General features: G+C 34.5%; 1 protein-coding gene and 1 long non-coding RNA gene across 3 annotated transcripts; one reads left to right on the forward strand and one right to left on the reverse strand.

The window, feature by feature from the left end:
* The first annotated feature begins 1,629 nt into the window (after positions 1-1,629).
* Positions 1,630-3,304, forward strand: LOC125823810 (pentatricopeptide repeat-containing protein At2g15980). The gene has a single exon (XM_049503197.1). It carries the CDS (start codon positions 1,646-1,648, stop codon positions 3,125-3,127), a length of 1,482 nt encoding a protein of 493 aa, XP_049359154.1. The 5' UTR covers positions 1,630-1,645; the 3' UTR covers positions 3,128-3,304.
* Positions 3,305-4,773: 1,469 nt separating this feature from the next.
* Positions 4,774-11,448, reverse strand: LOC125823803 (uncharacterized). Of its 2 annotated transcripts, none has more exons than XR_007442730.1 (2): positions 11,333-11,448; positions 4,774-4,998 (listed from the first exon to the last, which is right to left on the reverse strand). It is a non-coding gene; the product is annotated as an uncharacterized LOC125823803 (long non-coding RNA). The 2 variants fall into 2 exon arrangements; XR_007442729.1 differs by lacking the exon at positions 11,333-11,448 and adding an exon at positions 6,840-7,051.
* Between the last annotated feature and the right edge of the window lie 5,839 nt (positions 11,449-17,287).

Below are 17,287 nucleotides of genomic sequence, written 5' to 3' on the forward strand. Positions count from 1 at the left end.
ATAAATTGTAATTTTTTGCCTATGAATATGATGAAAAAACACATTGTAAAACATTAGTTAAAATTCTTATAGTTTGACTCTAAAAAGGAAATCATAACAATTAAAAGTGCATAGAGAGAGTAATAAGTAGGTAATTAAATTTCAAGAAGTTTAAAATAAAAGATTGAAAAAAAGAATTAGATAGACAACATATATTGAAAATTGAAAACATATAAATAATAAATGGGCCCAAATGAGGTCAAACTTTTTGGCTAATAAAGTAGTAGGTAATTAATGGTGTTAAATTGTTCAATAATATAAATTTTAAAGGTACAGCCATAAAAGAAGAATGCACAACACTATCAAATACATATCATCCAACACTTGTCATGTGCTAAGTAATAGTTATTCCCACTTAGTATATATACGAATAGTAATATAAATTCTGAACCCTTGAACAAGAAATAAAGTGTAGTGCAATGGTAAGTGCCTTTCAAATTGACCACTTTGTTCAGGGTTTGAGCGTCATTGTGATCATTTTGTTTTTAGCTTCTTTTTTTTTTCATTTAATTTCGGGAACAATCACTAGCCTAGCTCAATCTTTCACTATTAATTACTCCCTCCGTCCACCTTTAATTGTCGAGCAACTTTCACATATAACAAACACAAAAATTATATTTGTATGTTATAGTTATAGTTTGCATAATTGTATTCCATAACAAATTTTATGTTTGCTACAATTCGCTAGATACATCCAATTTTATACAAATTGTTCAGTTTTGTATAAATTCATTTATACATTGTAATTTGTATAATTAGATCTGTATTTGTATAATTATAAGTGTATAGGACAAAAATATATGTATTTGTATTTGTATATACACTTTTCTCTCGCTTTATACAAACACAAACGCATTTTATATATTTGTATACCGAATGAGTAATTGTATACCAAAAATGACTAATTGTATACCGAACCAGATGGCAAAAAAATGGGATGTTTGCTGCGAATTACAAATAAAATAAACTATGACTATAACATTTAATTTGAATTAATAGTTTGCTATTTCATACAATTTTCCCTTAATTGTTATGTTGCGTTTTTCGAAACTCAATTTGACTAATTCTCAAAGTTAAATTAGATTACATTAATTCGATATTTTAAAGAAAAAAATTAGATATTCAAAAAATATACGAAAAGTATTATACATTATAATTTTTTGCATATCAACATGAAAAATATATCATAAAATGTTAGTCAATATTTTTATAGTTTGAATATAAAAAAAGAAATCATGACAAATAAAAGTGAATGGAGGGAATATTTATCTATATATATTTTAAAAAAAGTATTGAAATGATAGATTTAATCCCAAAAATATCAAACACCCTAAGTAAAATTCCTGAATTTGCCACTAATTACAATTTTCCTCAAGCTCAAAAAATAGAGTTTGGACAGAAGCTAATATATTCATCAGTAACACTTTTAAAAGGATCAAAACTACTCTAACTATATATTTAGGGGACTACTCTTTACCTACCCCTAACATATTGGACCGTTTTGTTATTTTCTTTTTATCACCAAACTTTTCCCGAACTGATCGAATATTTTGGAACAGAAGGTGTTCGACAAAATGCCTGAACGGAACTGCAATTTGGCTTATCAATGGCGATGCTTTCATCTCATACAAGACGCACTGTTCTCTCAATCCCATTAACAAAACACCCATTATCCACAATTTCTGCTTCTACTTCTTCTCCACCACAATCGGAAGATGAAACTTTAGTCTCAGCCGCCACAACAATCCTCAAACACCATCGCTCAAAATCACGATGGTCCGAGATTCTTTCTCTAGCTCCTCCAACTTCCGGCTTCACTCCTTCCCAAGTCTCTAAAATCATTCTTCAACTCCGCAACACACCTCACCTCGCTCTCCGTTTCTTCAATTTCACAGTCCACCGCTCCATATGCTGCCACTCTGTTTCTTCATATGCCACCATCATTCACATCCTCTCCCGTTCTCGCCTCAAATCCCAAGCCCTAGAGTTAATCAAATGCGCTATTCGTAAATTTCCTGACACCCATAAACCTGATTTGTTAAACCCACCTCGGATTTTCGAAATCTTGGTTAAAACTTACAGAAGTTGTGATTCAGCTCCTTTTGTGTTTGATTTGTTGATAAAAGCTTATTTGGATTCTAAGAAAATTGATGTTTCTGTTCAACTGGTCAGAATTTTGGCTTCCAAGAATATTTTTCCACATATTGTTATATGTAATTCTTTGATTGAGTTGATTGCGAAAAGTCGAGGTCCTTTTGCTGCTTATGATATGTATGTGGAAATCTTTAGGTGTGAAAAGGGGGAAGGGAGTGGTAGGGAGGTAAAGGGTGTGATGGCAAATGCTTATACTTTTAACGTTCTTATGGTTGCTTTACATAGAGAAGGAGTAGTGGAGAAGGTTGAGGAGGTTTGGAAGGAAATGATAGCAAAGAATTATTCTCCGAATGTGTATAGTTATAGCATTTTAATGGCTGCGTATTGTGAAGATGGAAAGATGGAGAATGCCATGAAAGTTTGGAAGGAGATGGGTGACAAGGATGTGAAGCATGATATTGTAGCTTATAATACCATAATTGAGGGGTTTTGCAAAGTCGGAAAGGTTGAGAGAGCTGAGGAGGTTTTCCGGGAGATGGTCTTCAATGGGGTAGAATGTACTTGTGTTACTCTTGAACATCTCATAAATGGACATTGTATGAGCGGGAATATTGATGCAGCTCTAGTTTTGTATAAGGATATGTGTCGAAAGGGCTTCAAGCCAGAGAGTTCAACAATAGATGTAGTGGCTAAGGTGCTCTGTGACAAAAGTGGAGTTTTTGATGCCTTGGAATTCGCGAGAGCTGTAATAAAGAAACACGATATTGTACCAAGGAAGACAACGTATGAACTTCTGATACAGAGCTTGTGTAAGGAGGGGTGGATGGAAGAAGCTCTGAAACTTCAGGTAGAGATGGTGGTGAAAGGATATGCACCAAATTTTGAAATATATAGTGCTTTCATTGATGGGTACATCAAGCAAGGGGATGAAGAAAAGGCTGAAACTTTGAGGAATGAAATGCTTAGGAATAAGATACCATGTAAAGACAGCTAGAAGTTTGTATGCCATGCAGAGTTTTGACCAAATTTTAAATCGTGACTTCTGGCTATGAGGTTAAGAAAAGACAAGGCGACTTTGCCAAAGTGCAAGTCTGTCAGTAAATAAAGGCAAGGTACTCTCTGGAGGGCGTCTTCATGATTTGGAGGAAATGAACACTACATTTTTGCTGAAACACTTCAATACCATACTGTATGGGATCTTATGATGATTTTTGCTACCCTTCTGAGGATGGTACTTCTCTTAAGGACATAGATAAAAAGTTTATGAATATGAGCACTGCCTAACTTCTTGAGGAGGTCCCCCTACAGGTCAAGCTCTTCAGACAATTCATCTTAGACTCTTTCCTGCAGTATTCCAGCATAATTGTTCTTTTATCACTTTCGTCGAATTTCAGATTAAAGTTACAACCTACAATGTGCTTTAGGTTTCACCACTTCAATTAAACTGAGGCTTTATTACCTGTTGTCCTCTTCCCAATTTGTGGAAAAGCTTAGAAAGTAACCTGCTTTTCTCAGGACCGGTTAGATACTTGGATACCATCATCTAAGTTGGATAGCCTAATATGTGTAATCTGACATCTATACTTATTTCATGGAAGTATCAATGCTACAAATCAGTTACATGAGCTGTCCTAATGTGAAAAATGAGTTTGAAAAACTTCACCTTTGATGATTAAGGGTAGAGAAGTATATCTAAGTACACCACTATTCTCTGAAGGAGGAACTAGAAGTTCGTTTTGTCTTTTATGGGGATGACCAGTACCATGAGAAGATTGACACTCTTAAGTGCAAAGCTTCACGAGCAAAACTTAAGTAAGCTTCAAAATTATCTCATGATTTTTTAGGGTGATTTTTGCTTTTGAAAATGTCAAGTTCAGTATGTCTCAATAACAAATTGTTTTACTGCTCCTTACAATAAGTTCCCCTCCAATACCTTTTGTGCTATTTATTCACAATGTAGATAGTTTTTTGAAAATTTTCAGCTGTTTCCTGAAGCTATACTATGGATATTGGAGAACATTTGATGCTGCTCGACTGAAAAGTAACCGAGAACATGATGAATCCATGGAGAATGCATGATAAGAAGGCCAATTCAGCATATATCTATGAGTAGGTCGAGGGTGATGACCAAAGTACCAAATCAAACGGCTGAATGTTATCAAGAAGCTTCCTGGCAGCTAAAATGAGATTGCGTGAAATGCAACACATCACTCATACGATAAGTCTCATAGTACGAAACTCTTAACTAATTCATACATTATGTAATCTTTCTGTCATCTCAATCTACTCATGAACATTGGCTTTACATAAATAAATTGCTTTATCAGTGATGCTTACTTTGATATATATTACCATTGCTACTGCTTAGTGTAATTAGTGAACGAGCATGTTAAGAACTAAACTAGAGATTACCTTTTCTATACGACATACATATCTATAGCTGAGTTTCCCAGTGTTGATTGTTAGGGGAGTTGTTTAGAAGTGCATTGGGTTTCAGAAGAAAAAACATAACCACAGACGAATTAGTGGCTATGTTTGTACTGGTATCAGTATAGATAGAACAACATTAAATAGCAACTTCTTAATTTCTCCTCCCTCATTCATGGGATCATCTATGCATTCAATAACATGAGAACAAGGTTCACTGGCAGAGATGAATAAGCCATCAAATTATTGATAGAAGTGAGATACTGAAAGAAACTTTCCACAACAAATTTTATCTCACATAATTAGGGTGACAAATTTCAGAATCATAGGGGCATACGAGAATGAAATATAGAGACAGAAATGAATTGGAGCAAGGGGTCAACAGATGCATAGACAACACTGGCTCCTTCCTTCCAAACATTCCTTCCTCTAGAGAGACTGCACAAGGCAAAGACAGATGAATGGCAGTATTAGAAACGTGTATATAAAGAAAGACAAACCTAGTCACCTACTAAATAGAACCACAAAATCCAGTGTCATGGTCAGGCAATAGAGACAATACTAGCTTCTCTTTGCATTTTCTAATAAAGAGCATAAGATTACTTTCACATTCTAGTAGATAACAAGCTCATAAAACCTATGGTCTATGCCTCAATCCTAAGTCCTAACATAATATTACCGTATGGAAAACTTCCAAGAATGAAGGACATTAATAACACTAGAAGGAAGCGCCCAAGCATGGGTCAACGGCAAAGCCGCCAAGGTAGTACAATAGAAGATGTGTAGTAGGCGCACATTGTGAGTTCAAATCTAGTCCTAGAATCGAATCTAGTATTTCAGTACAAAATGGTACAGTTGTTGGCTTTTATTCATCGAGTTTTAAGGCTAGACACATCTAATTTCAACAACACCATACCTATTGTAATCCAATAAGTGAAGTTTGAGGAGGGTAGGATCTACTCAGACCTTACTCAAAAGAAAAGTTTTTGAAGCAGGAGCCAAAAAATATGATAACAAAGAGCAAGATACAAAACAAATGAAGCAACAAATAAGTACTACACACTGAAGAATGGGAGAATATGCGACTACTAAATAATATTCCCTCTGTTCCAATTTATGTGGCACTTTTCGAATTTCAAGATTCAAACAAGTCTATCTTTGACTGTAAATTTTTTATATATATTTTAATTATTTTGAATTGCCAATTATTGTGACTTATAGTACTTTTTACGTAGTTTACAAATATATAAATTTTATTTCAAAAAAATTGAAGATTTCATGCGTAAATTTCCGGTCAAACATAAACTGTTTGACTCTCAAAAATGAAAAGTGCCACATAAATTGGGATAGAGGGAGTACTACTAGTACTGGGAAGAAAAAGTAGGAGGGGCTCACCCCCTACTCTCCCACATAAAGTGGGACAATACTCGGTTTCCTACTATCACTCAACCCTAATCCTCCAATACTATACCTGCCTATCTAGGGTCAGATCCTCGGTAAGTTAAAGTTGTGCCACTTGTCTAATCACCTCCCCCCCCCCCCCCCCCCCCAAACCCCAATTCATTTTTAGCCTACCTCTACCTCTCTGAATTCCGGCCAAAACCAATCTCTCACACCTCCTTATTGGCGCCTCCACACACCTCCTTTTCACATGACAGAACTATCTCAACCTTGCTTCCGTCATCTTGTCCTCCACGAGGGCCACTCTCACCTTACCTCGTATAACTTTGTTCCTAATGATATCTCTCCTAGTAATGCTCACACATCTATTTGAGCACCCTCATTTTCGCTACTTTTATCTTCTGAACGTGTGCATTCTTGACTAGCCAAGACTTTGCCCATAGAAGTACAACCAATGTTGGTCTAATCTGACCACCACTTTGTAGAACTTACTTTAAGCCTCGACAACACATACTTATCACATAGTACCCCAAAAGGGAGCTTCCATTTCACCTACCCCGCTCCAGTCCAATCCGATGTGCCCCATACAACAAGCACAAATCCTATGTCCCTTACCATATTACAGCTAAACACATAAACATAAGCAATTATAAAGATTATCAAGTTGACCCAATATGAAATTCCAAGTCTCTGTAGAACTGCGAAGAGTGAACTGAACAAGTTTGTAATCGTTCTATTGCAAGATCAAGGCACACTCGCAAATGTATCTAATTTCCGAATTCAGACATGATTATTTTAAAAGCACATCGTAGAATTGCAATGGAAATTAATTTATTAGCTTTCAGACTATTGATTTGCTTAAACGAGAAAAAAATTACCCGATTAGGAATCTAGAGCTCGAGCACAGGTTCTTCTTTTTTATCAGAAAAATAGTGAAGGATATAAGGGGTGATCCGAATTACGGCAACCCAAACTCCAAAGAGGGCCACATGAGTCCCCAGCTTCTTCAGAGCATCTGCTTTTTCAGGTTTACCCAACTTTGGAGGCATCGTTTCGTCGTTGCGGATTTCTCTTCTCACTGCTTAAACCCTAGCCTTGATTACTTCACCATTAATCAAACTTGTTTTTCAAATATATGGACTACTAGGCCGGGTTTGGCAAAAATACGGCCCGTTTAGTTTACAGTATCTTCCAGAATGTCGAAAATGATATTCAGTTAGGGGTGTCAAAATGAGCCCAAATATAAGTAATCTGCCCAGAATTTTATGGTCTGGACTCGAGATAATTTAATTAGGTTTAATCTCAACCCATTCAAGCCTTAACCATTTTAAAAGAACTTTCAATTGGGCCCAATTTAATATGCAATTGCAACCCCTTTTAAGACTCTTTATTTCCATTGATGTAATGTATGATCCTATATTCAATGTATGAATTACTATCTATTTTATATCGTCCTTGAACCTATGTTTTTAAATATCGTCCAGTGCACTGGATTCTCTTTGGTAAGATGAATTGCTAGCTTCCGATCAAGGAATTGGCTGCTCCAGCATCTAATTACTAGTAGATAGATGCAGATTTGCTATAATACATGCACATTTCTTGTCATGTTGTTATGAAAAATGTGCTACTTTGTTATAATTTCATATCCTTTTTGCCATCTTCTTCTTTCCCTTTTTTCATACTTCCCTTTTTAGGAGTGCCTGTAAGGTTATCAAATTGTTTTAAGATATCAAGAAAACATTTGACATTGTCACTAAATATGCTAAGAATAAAACAAGGAAAAGAAGTAGATTAACCATTTTACTTTACGTGATATCCTGAAGAGAGATTACCTGTTGTCGAGGGAAGTGATTTATCTGTATGAAGTCACCGTTGAATTGATGCAACGATGTATTTTTCTATACAAATATCTTATCGCCCAAGCAAAGTCTTTTGGGAATGCTGCTAAATTGCTCACCCAACATGAATCAACTAGCCAGTAGTCTTTTAGACGCCGTGTAAAACTTGAACTGGATTTATGAGGGCATGGAAGGGATCGGATTGGTACACAAGTCGATATTCTTGCATCCATCTTATTCTTTCATGATTTTTAGGGTGATTTTCGCTTTTGAAAATGTCAAATTCAGTACGTCTCAATAACAAATTGTTTTGCTGGTCCTTACAATAAATTCCCCTACAATAACTTTTGTGCTAATTATTCACAATGGAGATGGTTTTTTGAAAATTTTCAGCTGTTTCCTGAAGCTATACTATGGATATTGGAGAACATTTGATGTTGCTCGACAGAAAAGTAACCAAGAATGTGATGAACCCATGTAGTCCATGATAACAAGGCCAATCCAGCATATATCCATGAGTAGGTCTAGGGTGATGGCCCAAGTACCAAATCAACCGCCTGAATATTATCAAGAAGCTTCCTGGCAGCCAAAATGAGATCGCGTGAAATGCAACTCATCACTCATACGATGAGTCTCATGGTACGTAACTCTTAACTAATTCAGACATTATGTAATTATTCTGTCATCACCCTCGACCTACTCATGAACATTGGCTTTACATAAATAAATTGCTTTATCAGTGATACTTACTCTGATGTATATTACCATTGCTACTGTTAAATGTAATTAGTGAACGAGCATGTTAAGAACTAAACTAGAGATTACCTTTTCTATGCGACATACATATCTATAGCTGAGTTTCCCAGTGTTGATTGTTAGGGGAGTTGTTTAGAAGTGCATTGGGTTTCAGAAGAAAAAACATAACCACAGACAAATTAGTGGCTATGTTTGTTCTGGCATCAGTATAGATAGAACAACATTAAATAGCAGCTTCTTAATTTCTCCTCCCTCATTTATGGGATCATCTATGCATTCAGTAACATGAGAACAAGGTTTACTGGCAGAGATGTGAAAGCCATCAAATTCACACATAACTTAGGTGTCTACAGAACTGAAAAGCTTGTAGACTTTCCACAACAAATTTTATCTCACATAATTAGGGTGACAAATTTCAGAACCATAGGGGCAAACGAAAATGAAATATAGAGACAGAAATGAATTAGAGCAAGGGGTCAACAGATGCATAGACAACACTGGGCTCCTTCCTTCCAAACATTCCTTCCTCTACAGAAACTGCACAAGGCAAAGACAGATGAATCGCAATATTAGAAACATGTGTATAAAGGAAGACAAATCTTAAGTTGTATTAACATAAAAAAGGCCAAGATTTAACACTTATTACTTACCTTAGATTTTACCATCACATTCGTGCTTCATCACAAATATACAAATAATTTGCAAGGAGAATGTTTGTTCATCCTAGCCACTCAAACTCAAAAGCACTCTTACCTATCAACTACTTCTCACTAGGCTAAAGTTCGCAAATTTTTGAACACTCTAGAGCCGAAGAGAATTCAAAATGCCTTGCAGCCACTTACACTCTGTTTGGATCATTGTTATCCATTGTTTCATAATGTGTTGTATTGTATTGTACTGTATTGTATTGTATGGTAGATACAATGTTTGGTTAGATTGTATTGTTTGTTGTTGTTTAATAACATTTTTATTGTTTGGTTTGATTGTATCATACTGTTGTAATTTATAAATTTACTAAAATGTCCTTAATTATTCCAGGTTAGGAGGTTTGATTCGGATTAAATAATATAGGTAAAGGGTAAAATAGTATTATGAAATATTAATTAAGTATATAATTAGAAAAGAAATTAAGTAACAATGAGAACACACCAAATCGGTTGTTCCATAAAATGGAGGTTTTCATTGTTACGTAACAATGAAATTTAACAATACAATACAATACATTTTAAGTAACAATCAAAATAAACATTGAATGTATGGTAACAATAAAATACAATACAATGGGTAACAATGATCCAAACAGAGTGTTAAGGGGATGCCAACACATAAGATACTATAACAAGAAAACCAGGATAAGCTAGACCTTTATTGACACAATACTACAACACTAGTAACAACAATAGCTATGGTCTATGCCTCAATCCCAAGTCCTAACACAATATTGCAGTATGGAATTTTTCTAAGAATGAAGGACATTGATTACACTAGAAGGAAGTGCCCAAGCTTGGGTCAATGGCAAAGCCGCCAAGGTAGTACAACAAGAAGATGTGTAGTAGGCGCACATCGTGAGTTTGAATCTATCCGTGGAATCAAATCTAGTAGTTCAGTACAAAATGGTACAATTGTTGGCTTTTATTCATCGAGTTTCAAGGCTAGACACATCTCATTTCAAAAACACCATACCTCTATTGTAATCCCATAAGTGAAGTCTGAGAGGGTAGGATCTACGTAGACCTTACTCAAAAGAAAAGTTTTTGAAGCAGGGGCCAAAAAATATGATAGCAAATAGCAAGATACAAAACAAATGAAACAACAGATAAATACTACACACTAAAAAATGAGAAATATATATCTACTAAATAATACTACTAGAACTGAGAAGAGAAAAGTAGGAGGGGCTCACCCCTTACTCTCTCGCATAAAGTGGGACAATACTTGGTTTTCTACTATCACTCAACCCTAATCTTCCATCACCGTACCTACCTATCTAGGGTCTTGGTAAATCGAACTTGTGTCACTTGTCTAATCACCTCCACCCCCCCCCCCCCCCCCCCGGGGTTCATTTTTAGCCTACCTCTACCTCTCCAAACTCCTGCCAAAATCAATCTCTCACACCTCCTCATTGGCGCCTTTACACACCTCCTTTTTCACATGACAAAACCATATCGGCCTTGCTTCCATCATCTTGTCCTCCACGAGGGCCACTCTCATCTTACCTTGTATAACTTTGTTAATAATGATCTCTCCTAGTATGCGCACACATCTATTTGAGCACCCTCAATTTCGCTACTTTTATCTTATGAAGGTGTGCATTCTTGACTGGCCAAGACTTTGCCTCATACAAGTACAACTAATGTTGGTCTAATCTGACCACCACTCTGTAGAGCTTACTTTAAGCCTCGAAAACACATACTTATCACTTAGTACCCCAAAAGTGAGCTCCCATTTCACCTACCCCGCTCCAGTCCAATCCGATGTGCCCCATACAACAAGCACAAATCCTATGTCCCATACCATATTATAGCTAAACACAAAAACATAATCAATTAAAAATATTATCAAGTTGACCCAATAAGAAATTCCAAGTCTCTGTATAATTGCAGAGAGCGAATTGAACAAGTTTGTAATCGTTCTATTCCAAGATCAAGGTACACTAGCAAATTTATCTAATTTTCCAATTCAGACATGATTATTTTAAAAGCACATCATGGAATTGCAATGGAAATTAATTTATTAGCTTTCATATTATTAATTTGCTTAAACGGAAAAATAATTACCCGATTAGGAATCTAGAGCTCGAGCACGGGTTCTTCTTTCTGATCAGAAAAATAGTGAAGGATATAAGGGGTGATCCGAATTAAGGCAACCCAAACTCCAAAGAGGGCCACATGAGTCCCTAGCTTCTTCAGAGCATCTGCTTTTTCAGGTTTACCCAACTTTGGAGGCATCTTTTCGTCTTTGCGGATTTCTCTTCTCACAACTTAAACCCTAACTTAGCCTTGATTACTTCACCATCAATCAAACTTCTTGTTCAAATATATGGACTACTAGACCGGGTTTGGCATAAATCCTGCCCATTTAGTTTACAGTATCTTCCAAAATGCTGAAAATGATATTCAGTTAGGGGTGTCAAAATGAGCCCAAATATAGGTAATCCGTCCCGAATTTTATGGGCTGGGCTCAAGATAATTTGAATTGGGTTAAATCTCAACTCATTGAAGCCTTAACCCATTTTAAAAGAACCTTCAATTGAGCCCCATTTAATATGCAATTTCAACTGGTTTTAAGACTCTTTATTTCCATTGATGTAATGTCTGAATTATAATCTATTTATATCTTCTAAGATTTATCTATCCATTTATAACTTTCTTTAAAAAAAATCTTAAGTTGAAATTCAAATTGTGGTTATAAAAGTTAAATAACAATATGTTTAAGTTATTGAGATTAAGCAGGTCAAATTGTACTGGTCATAACCCAACATGATTTTTAGCCCATTTGAACCCAACTCATTTGAGCCCAAAGTAAACTTGGGCGGGTCATGACCCAACCCAATTTCTATTTCAACTCATTTCAATATCTCGAATTTCAACTTAACCTACCCATTCGACACCCTTACATTCAGTAGTATAAGATAACTTCAAACAAAATGGTATATTTCTTCTTCTTTTTATTCTTAATTATTGTGTAACACTATTTTTTAAAATTTTATAGCAATCAAAATATAATATTTTGATTAAATGGGTATTAAATTTTAAATATAAAAAAAGAGCTTACATCAAACTGGTCTTATAAATATGGACAAATATTTACTATTATGTCAAGACTCTGGTCCGTTGTGAGTGACAGCCACACTAACCTTCTGGTGGGAGTAGTATCAACTATCAACCCAAACCTAACACACCAAACCATTTTAAAATCAAGTCATGATATACAATACTAAGAAAAGAGTCTTAAAACAATTAAAAGTTTGAGTTCCCATAAACTCAACCCGTCAATTAAATCAATTGCGGAATAAACTCCCTAGAACCTAAAAGCCATAGTAATAAAAAATCTAATAGTCTAGGATAGGGGATGCAACCCAAAAAATAAAGAATAAAAACATAAGTCTAGAAGGTCTGAGTCCGAACAATGGACTAAGAAGGAAAGAGGAATCCATAACAACCCGGGGGAAGTGACTCACCCTTGGAATCAGATAGTAGAGGTTTCACAGTGGAGGTCTAGAAACAATCATCATAATATGTCTTGTACTTAACAAAGAAAAAACAAGTGCAGTATTAGTAAACAATAATCGAGTACTGGTACGATCATTGGCAAGTTCCAATTATATAAAATATGAAAAAGCAACCCCAACTTAGTAAAATAGATAACATACGATTGAATCACAATCATAACATAGCTCGGAATCTCAGTCCTCACCCTGTGTTGATATGCATAACAAACATGAACAACCACAAGCCAACATGGTTCTCTCACGGAAACCACACAAAAACTGTTAGTTTATCAGTATGGTACTCGAGCCAACCATTTATGGATATCTCTGTACCACGGTGGTATCCGAACCAACCGTTAGTATATATCATGCGTGATATCCGATCCGACTATAGGGATATCATGTACCATGGTACTCGAGTCAACCATCAAACACACATAACAATCACAACCACAATGAATAACAATCACACTTGTACACCCAAGTAAACACATTCATTGCATGTGATTGCCAACATTTAACGTTTCGATTCATACTCTTTCCCCCCTAATCATATATCATACATATAATACTAATTAAGTTGTTGACAAGCATATATAACATAAACGAGAAAACAAACAATCATCACCTACCTCGAATCAAGCCTTGGAAGCTCTTTTGAGCTTGAACCTAAGACTTGTGATGAATTCTAGTTTGTTCTTGGTCTAAAACAATACAAAATACACAATCAATAAATAAGGGCCTAAAAATACCCGAATTATAATAAAATCCTAACACTCATGTCATTTCCATGATAAACCCTACCCAAAGGTCTTTCCACCATTAATTCAAGTCAAACTTTGCCCTAAGGTCACCCAATAAGGATCTTAAGGCCTCAGAATCACAATACCAAAGTAGGGAAAGTAATTAACTTACCTTTATCGATGAAATTGATGGAAATAGGTTGAAATTCGCTCCAAGGCCCAAAACGAGTTTGGGTACCTTTAGCGATGGCTTCTTCGCAAATGCAAATGTCAACAAGGGTTGATCCTTGGCAAAAGCGACCCAAGGCTCACTGAAGTGAGTCTTGCCAAAGCGAGTCATCTCTCGCAAAAGCGGAGCGCACCAGAACCTAGACATCAGAAAATCAATCAACACTCTAAACCCCGAAAGGACCCTCGAGATTTGTTCGAAACCTCATACACACAAACCAAATAAGAAAATCAATTATACTTGATGTTCCGGACTCAATGGAACCGTCAAAACACAAATCTGAGGTCTCCTTGACCCAACCTCCGCAAAAACACAAGAAACTAGCTCACGCCTAAAAAGACAAACAAACTCGGGACCTCTCAAAAATCAACCAAGACCTCAGCTAGGCCTAATATCATCCCCAAATCCAACGGAACTCTCGTAATTCCGATATGAGCATCCAAACCCCAAATGTTGACCAAAGTCAACCCAAAGGCTAAAATTCTGCAATTTCAACACTTGGGACCTCAAATCCTCAAAAAGACTCAGAATCTGAAATCGACAACTCTCACTAATAAGATTTCACATTTCGAGACTGATGAAATCAACTGAATTCTATTCCGACACTTGAAACTCCAAAAGACACCAAAAATCACTTTCGTAACAACTTAGCCTTTCGAACTAAAAAATATGCATGTTTAATGACGTGGCACTAACATAATGATGGCTTGGAGGCAAGCGTAAAACACCTCCCATCATGTGAATGGCTATATAGGATTTAGGTTGTGTTAAAGATATGTTTATTACACTTTAAAATAATTTAGAGAGTAATAGAACATATGTATAATCAAGGTGTGTTTCTGAAATTTTGCATATATTGAGGTGGTACTTGTGCCTTTTTCTAAAAAAAATAATTTTAAAAGGACAAAGGCCTAAAAAACCTTCGACCAATTAGGCAACCAATTCTGTCCAGAAACTCATTTAAAACCCAAAAATACCAATCAATCAGCCCATGAATAACCCAAAAATGTCCCTCACACCTTCAAACTCTAATTTGAAACTCTCTAATCTAGTAGCGCCGCTCCATTCTATCTCTTCTTTTTACTCATTTGAGTAAGCTCCAAACACTCTCTTTTGAGAGATTTGGTGGCCTCCGTTTTGGTTCAAGCTTTGTCCCCAAAGTTTCTTAAGGGATCAAGCTTCACAGAGATAGTACAAATTCGAATTCAAAGCTCTTTTTTACCATCCAAAACATAGCACAAAGTTAGACAAAAATAATTCTTAAAAGAAATCCTTTCAGTTAAATGCAAGTATATGTACATGAAGTTATTCAAAGTAGCTTATGAAATACTAGTACAATTTTCTCAACTTAAAATAAAGAAAAGAGAAGAAAAAAACAGAGTAATGTGTTACATTAGTTGTTCATGGGCTAACACAATCGACAATCATAGAGACAGATGCCTCGGAATAATTGAGCAACTTATTGAGTGACAATCCACCATATATTTGAAACAAAGAGAAGGGTTCACTGTTTGCTTTTCTTGTGAAAATAGGATGTGCATCTACAACTTGATTTTGACCTTTCTTTTTTTGCAACTTAGCAATCTCATTTGTCCACATATCTACTAGCCCAGACATTCTTCTTGTGAAAAAAAAGAGCTTGTTTTGATAGATGATTGGAAATTTGTTTGTGCTTTGAAGTATCACTATAAGTCTCTCTTTATATATAAGGGTGTAGAAGCAATGCAAGAAAAAAAGAAGATAGAATAGAAAATGTGATTCTCGTTGGCGGCCCACATATTTCCATTTTGCTGATGGATTCACAAGCAAATGTTTCGCTAAGATACAAAGGAGAGTTGAGGTTGGTTGGGTCCAAAAAACTGTGGGAAATTGGGAAACCATGTGCTCTGTTTTATCCTTTTTTGGCCCACAGTTGTATAGTGCTTTCTGATGTGCTTGTTTATTACTCTCTTTCCTTCGTCCACTTTTATGTGTTATGTTTCATTTTTTGAAAGTTAATTTAATTAATTTTTAAAATTAAATTATATTACATTAATTTGATATTTTAAATAAAAAAATTTAAATATTTAAAAACTATACAAAAAGTACTATAAATTGCAATTCTTATGCATATCAATATAATGAAAAAATACATCATGAAATGTTGGTCAAAATTCTTATAGTTTGACTCTAAAAAAGAAAACAATGACAATTAAAATTGGACGGAGGGTGTAATGGATAAATCATAAATGACACCCGTATATAGTGTTTTGAAAATATGGAGCCCTTCAAATTACTACAAAATTATTGTAGATATTCGAATTATAATTTGTTTCAATTAAACACATAATGAAGTATTTATATTAATTTTTTTAGAAAGATATGTTCTTAACTATTCATTATGTAGATAAACTAACCATTTAAAATATTTTATCTCTTTTAGTTATGCATATCATATACTCAATTATAATATGTATGAGGTTTTATGGCTTATTGAGACAAATTCAGATAATTAAGTAAATGATATATCTTAAATGGTTATTTATATAATGAGTATTGTGAACAAGCACAACTTTTTTTATATTGAATTGATAATATCTAATAGAACATTTTAAGAGTACAAATGTTTGGATATTATTTTAAATTCAAATTTGTAAATATTTTATTTAAATAAATTATAATTAATTGTTATAGATTTAAGATCAAAAGTTAATACTCCCTCTGTTTCAAAAATAATGGTCTGGTTTTCTTTTTAGTTTGTTTCATAAAGAATGACCTCTTTCCTTTTTTTGGGAACACTTTAACTTTAACTTTTTACGTGACATGTGTAAGGCTCCAAGATTAAAGGGCATTTTGGTACATTTGACATAACTTTAATTTAGAATTATAAGATTAAAAAGTTTTCTTTCCTTAAACTCCGTTTCAAGTCAAATTATGTCATTCTTTTTTAAACAGAGGGAGTAATTTATTTTGTAAATATTTCATTATGTATTCAGTTAATTGTAGCTTTTAATCTTATAATATAGTACACTAGTGTACTTGGTCGCGCTTCACGCGCTTATGAAAAGAACTAAAATAAAGTTGTCTATTAATATTATGTCATCAAAAAAAAGTTGCCTATTAATATTATTAAGCACTTTAATAAAAGGGGATTGATTTTTCCTAATCACACAAATTTCATAGAAGAAAAGCTATGAAAAATATTTAAATCAAATATGAAACATATAGAAGAAATCAATTTATGTGAACTTGCAAAACGTATTAAAAATAAATTTAGTGGGAAAAAAAGACGGTAATGTTAAAATTAGTGGAATGTAAACTTGAGATATAATCATTTTTTCCTTTTTTTTTGTTGAGATCCTTTTCTAAATATTAATATTTAGAATGATTTCTCTACATTTATGTAAATTTGCTATGATCACTATTTTTCCTTTTTACAAGATCCGCTTCTTATGATTTCTTAACACTTCGGCTTCATAAGATTCACATTTTTTCATATTTTTAAATAAAATTAGATTTAAAAGACTAAAAGAGGGAACTAAGAAAAATAGAATAAAAAAGAAAAAGATCC

The sequence above is a fragment of the Solanum verrucosum genome, unplaced genomic scaffold (genome assembly GCF_900185275.1).
Source record: "Solanum verrucosum unplaced genomic scaffold, falcon-dt-bn FXZP01000237.1, whole genome shotgun sequence".
NCBI lineage: Eukaryota > Viridiplantae > Streptophyta > Magnoliopsida > Solanales > Solanaceae > Solanum > Solanum verrucosum.

Coding starts and splice junctions, on each gene's coding strand:
- LOC125823810 (XM_049503197.1), top strand. CDS start 1,646: ATGGCGATGCTTTCATCTCATACAAGACGCACTGTTCTCTCAATCCCA.